This window comes from Thrips palmi, unplaced genomic scaffold, assembly GCF_012932325.1.
Source record: "Thrips palmi isolate BJ-2018 unplaced genomic scaffold, TpBJ-2018v1 HiC_scaffold_3, whole genome shotgun sequence".
Lineage (NCBI taxonomy): Eukaryota > Metazoa > Arthropoda > Insecta > Thysanoptera > Thripidae > Thrips > Thrips palmi.
Window position 1 is genome coordinate 9967651 of NW_023144630.1, and position 5752 is coordinate 9973402.

The following is a 5752-nucleotide window of genomic DNA, read 5'->3' on the forward strand; positions in this document are numbered from 1 at the left end:
TGTCTCAGAAAACGCGTTGTCATTCACGCCAAATGACGGCGTGACTCACATGTCACGCCGTTCATCGGCGTGAATTTCGTGTCACGCCAATTTCGGGCGTGACTTTTTGTCACGCCATAACTTGGCTATGTGTCCGACCATTACGTTTTCAGTGTTGCCAGTATTGTAGAAACCATGAAAGAGAAGTACAACATCCAGGTGGACACAACCGATTGCAAGAAAAGAAAGAAAAAGTCTTGATGAGCAGCATAGGAGAGGACCTCACGATACCTGGGGACCGTACATGTCCTTCCTGAGAAACGAAAGTACTGATTGTCCAGAACTTTTTGACATCCCTCATAAGAACCCTTCGTTAGTGGATGATGTGTTGGCATGTGCCAAGTTTACCAAAGGTTACATATCAAATTATTTAAAGTGTATAAGTTATCAAAATTTAACTGAACAATACTGAAGCTCTTTTATTTTTTAGGTGCAGTTATGTCCTTCACTGCTGAGTTGGCACTTATTGATGTTTGGAGAGAAAACAAAGAGGAGTACAGGAGAGCACACAGGGATGCGCCGTTCTACAGGAAGATCGCCTCCCAGTTGATTCTACGTGGGCACACTTTCAACCCGGAGCAATGCAAGAATAAAATGGACACTCTCAGACAAGAGTTCACATTGTACATAAAAACGAAGTCAGGAGATGGAGCACGAGAACCATGGCCCTAGTATGCACCCTTAGAACCCATATTGAGGGATATGGTCTCTGTGACAGCTCAACAAACCTATGCCGTTGGGTCAGCCTGCAAGGAAACCAGAAATGCTCTTGTTGCACCTCCACAGCAGAACGTCAATGCTCGTTATGGCAGAGAGCGGCCTCGGCAGCCAACACAAGCCACCACTGAAAAGAGGCAGCTGTTCGAAATGGTGTTGGAGAGCCGGAAGCAGCTGGTGGATGAGTTGAAGCAGTTAAACTCACAATGGACTAAAAAAGATTAAGGATATGAATGTTTTTAGTGATTTCATGACTGCAGCTAGCTGGTAGATGTGCAGAAGTCTTGCTCTGTACATGCTCAGTTGAACTAATAAGTTGTGACTAATGCTTACTTTGATTTTCACCTCTAAGATTTCTTAATGTGTTAGTGCACATTTTTGGAATAGTAAACATTTTATTTTTTTTGTGATTACTGTATGTTCCCAGTATAAATGAGTACCTGTGCAGTCTTGTCAGTGCCTATGAGTGTTTTCTGTTTTTGTTTGTGTTCATACGCGATCTCTCTTTTTCTTGTTTTGAAAGTGCAGCAGCACAGGTAATAATGAGACAATTTAAGTTTGAACATGCTCAGTTGAACCAATGAGTTGTGACTGTGATGCTTACTTCAGTATTTACCTCTAAGATTTCCTAATGTGTTACTGCACATTTTTTTGAATTGCCAACATTCTTTTCTATTTTGTGATAATGTACCTAGTATTAATGTGTACTTGTCAGTGCCTAGGAGTGTTTTCAGTTTTCTGTTTGATTTTATAATTGTTATCCCTTCTTCTTGTTTCGGTTGTGCACCAGCACATGAAATGAGTCTATGTAAAGTTTGAACATGCTCAGTTGAAACAATGAGTTGTGACTAACGCTTACTTTGATAATTACCTGAAAGGTATGTTAATGTGTTACTGTACATTATTTGAATTGTCAACATTCTATTTTATTTTGTGATTATGTTCCTAGTATTTATGAGTACTTGTACAGTCTTGTCAGTGCCTTGGAGTGTCTTCATTTTTTGTTTGTGTTCATACAAGATCTCTCTTTTTCTTCTTTTAAAAGTGCAGCAGCACAGTAAATGAGACAATTGAAGTTTGAACATGCTTAGTTGAACCAATGTGTTGTGACTGTAATTCTTACTTTGATATTTACCTCTAAGATTTCCTAATGTGTTACTGCAGTTTTTTCATTGTCGACATTCTATTCTATTTTGTGATTACATATGTTCCTAGTATTAATGTGTACCTGCGCAGTCTTGTCAGTGCCTAGGAGTGTCTCCAGTTTTTGTTTGTGTTCATACGAGATCTCTCTTTTTCTTGTTTTGAATGTGCAGCAGCACAGTAAATGAGACAATTATAAGTTTTTTTTTTTTTTTTTAATTGTTGAATCTCCTGTTACAAATTTGCATGTAAGTCACTTACATTCTTTTAAGTGTTAAATAAATGGAGAATAATGACATAGGCATTTTTTATTATATTAATTCATTGGCTGAGCGATAGCGAAGCCTGTTACTCCATTGGGGTTGAAAAGTTTTTCCTGTCTGTCTGTGTGTCTGTCCGCACTACTCCTCCTTAACGGCACGGCCGATCTCGGTGAGATTTTGCACACTTTTTGGGCATGTCCTTGGCTCGGCACACGCGAAATTTCACTATCCTAGCTCAACTGGTTCAGTTTTTATAGCCGAAAAACACCTAAAAAACGGCGAGAAATCGAGTTTTCCGCAGGCAGATCACTTCTGTCTTGAAGAAGGGGGGTCTGGGGGGGCGGAGCCCCCCAGCCCCGACAAGTTGAAAAGTTACAAGGGATCTAGAATGAAGGGGGGTCTGGGGGGCTCCAGTATGCACCAAGTTAGAAGTAACCGACGATGGACAAGCCATTGCCTGCCGAAGGCAGGCTAGCGCCGCAGGCCAAGGTAGGTACGCCAGGCGCGGATTGGAGGAACGGGCAGCGAGACATCGCGAAGCCTGTTACGACAAGACGCGGTCTGGCGTAAACCTACCTTGTAGCAAGTTACCATTCACTGGTACTTTGACAAAGTGACGAAAGTCCACAATCTCTTATTTTTCAGGAGAGTCAAAACAAGTCTAAAATTTGAGCTGCAAAATAGAGTTTTGGGATTTGATGGTTGAGTTTAACACCATAGAATCCTGAAGGCATGAGTGTTCTTTAGGTTCAAGAGCCATTGCAATCGGCAGCTTAGTTCCCGAGATAGTGGACATTCGCCATTTCTCAGCGTACGAAAATGAGGTCAAAACGACGAAAGTCCAACCGTACTTTGACAAAACGACGAAAGTCCAACCGTACTTTGATAAAACGACGAAAGTCCATACGTAATTTGACAATATGGCGAAAGTCCACCTTTACTGCTAACACAAATTAAACGAAACTTTTCAACTCTGGCATGTTTTATGTTCATGCCGTCACTGAACTCATGAATAATTATCTAAATTGGAAAGCAATAGTTACCTACGACCGGTTTTGCAGTTGGGACTTTCGTCATATTGTCAAAGTACGGTTGGACTTTCGTCGTTTTGTCAAAGAACGGCTGGACTTTCGTCATTTTGTCAAAGTACAGTTGGACTTTCGTCATTTTGTCAAAGTACGGGTGGACTTTCGTCATTTTGTCAAAGTACAGTTGGACTTTCGTCATTTTGAAGTATTTTCCTACGCTGAATCTATTAGAGATATCGACATATGCTTTTCACCAGTCGACAGAAAATCAAAAGTTCTAGAACGCAGCCAAAAATCTCATTTTAACAAAATTTTGGACTTTCGTCACTCTGTCAAAGTATCAGTGCATTACTGTACTTTACACTACAGTAACATAAGAACTAATGCTGTACAAAATCACACACACCATGGAAGGCAACATTTAGAAGTAATACATTTCTCAAAGAAATGACTACTCTTCGAGCAGACGGGCAATCCTGCTCCTTTTCAAGTGCCCTGCTACTTTGGCTTCTCGCAACAATGGGTGGTCAAAATTTCTACGAGCTGCCACATCATTTCCATTTTCTTCATCCAAGATATCATGGCCATCTTCTTGTCCTCCATCCCTAAGGGCATCTTCATTTTCCTCTTCATCATCAATTTCAAAATTATGCGGATCAAGTGGTTGATTGGGTGGGATGATGCAGATGCCCACCTGTGAGACAAAATAGATGGTGAACAAAGGATAAATTGCATCTATATGACAAATCACATCTGAGGAAATGCTGTGCGAGACATTACGTACTGCATCGTTTCCTCCAAGCTTGATGAAGTTGTGTATCACAAATGATGAGACAATATGGTCTATGAGATATTCAAAGCGTTTCACATACAGTTTCAAAAGCCTCCTCATTTTTGACCTCAATTCACCAAAGGACCTCTCTATGCACATTCGATTCGATGAATGGATAAAGTTGAAACGCCTTTGGCGATGAGTCAAATTTCCAAGATTTCTAAATGGTGTAAGAACCTGGAATAAAACAGCAAAGTAGTAATTGATTTCTAGCAATATTTAGGGTAAAAATAAATCTATTACATTGTTTATTACCTTGTCAAACATTTCATAGCCTCCATCAGCTATAATGTGCTCATCATTTCTAACCAAGTCCTCATTCTCCAGTAGAAGGTTATAAATCGGACTTTTCTGTAAGACTCTATTGTCATGAACGCTTCCAGGTTCGCCCACGTAAAGGTCTCTGTACAATAGATTATGGTCGCACATAGCTTGTACATTTATGGAGTAGGAGTGATGCCTGTCATAATATCTTTCTCTCTGAATAGCAGGCGCATAGCACCTAATCAAAATGCCATCCAGAACTGCTACAACTCCTGGGTAATCAGATCTTCGTTCAAAGTGCTGCTTAATACCATCCCGTTCAAAAGTAGAGGGCCACTTAATGAACCTGGGAGCAAGCTCCCTCAAAGCCTCGATGACAATAAGATAATGGAAATGCACAACCCCTCTCGACACTCCAAATGTGACACCAGTTGCTCTAAACGTGTCTAAATTGAATAAGATCCAGAGAGCCATCAGAAGAACTTTATCCACTTCAGTGCGCAAACGTATCAATCTGTCTTGCTGTACTAAATGGTTTCCCATGACAACAATGAGGGCCTGTCCAAAAAAACAACAACATGGCTTTCACTAACACAGAAAATTGTTCTGCAACAACCAAACACAGAATAAAATACCTCAAAGACTGCCCGATCCATGCGAAAATGCTTTCGGAACGTGGGATCCTCAAGGGATCGTAAATATTGCATTCTTGGTAAATCACGCCTCCAGTCAATCACCCTGTCATTTCTTCCATCTAATGAGAAAAGAACCATTAACAGAGAGGGTAAGGAATACAAATTGGGATGACGAAGAATGAACACACTTACATATCAAGTCCAATAACATATCATTTTCAATGATTTCTATTTGCATAACTTCATCCCTCAACAGCTGACCCATGAGAGGTGGAAGGATTGCTTCTAGATCTTCAAAACGATGATCAATTTGAGCATAAAAATTGGCTTCATCTTCATCATCTTAAAAGCAAGCAAAAGGAAACATTTATAATTGTAAGTGGTAAACAACACACAACATAACCAAAGTTTACAAAATACATACCAAACAAAAGTTCTTCCAAATAAAGGTTTTCAAGTTCAAAGGTATGAAATATTTCAAGAATAAGATGTTGGATTCGCTCCGGCATACCGTCCATGATGATCAATGAGACGAGGAGTCGTCGTCAAACGACCACCGCCAAATAATAAACGCCGATCGTGTATTCTTATTCGCAGAACGCACACTGTTTGCACTGCGCCCATCCCCCTCCACGTCGTCATGAAGCAATCAGAAATATCTCCTTCAATCACGAATGAAGCCTCGAAATAAAAATATAACTGCATAATTATGATCCTGGCACCTTCCCCTTTTCAAAAATGTGCCATTTATGCCATTTCGATCACTTTAAGGCAAGGTTCCGCATGCGGACGCAAGTTCCGCGCGTCCGCACGGATTCCGCACGGACTTCC

The 5752-nt window shown here is 40.6% G+C and overlaps 1 protein-coding gene across 1 annotated transcript; it reads left to right on the forward strand.

The window, feature by feature from the left end:
- Nucleotides 1-283: 283 nt before the first annotated feature.
- LOC117647839 lies at nucleotides 284-711 on the forward strand. Its single transcript, XM_034389810.1, has 2 exons — nucleotides 284-392; nucleotides 470-711. The coding sequence occupies exons 1-2, from the start codon at nucleotides 284-286 to the stop codon at nucleotides 709-711; spliced, it is 351 nt and encodes a 116-aa protein (XP_034245701.1).
- The last annotated feature ends 5041 nt before the right edge of the window (nucleotides 712-5752 follow it).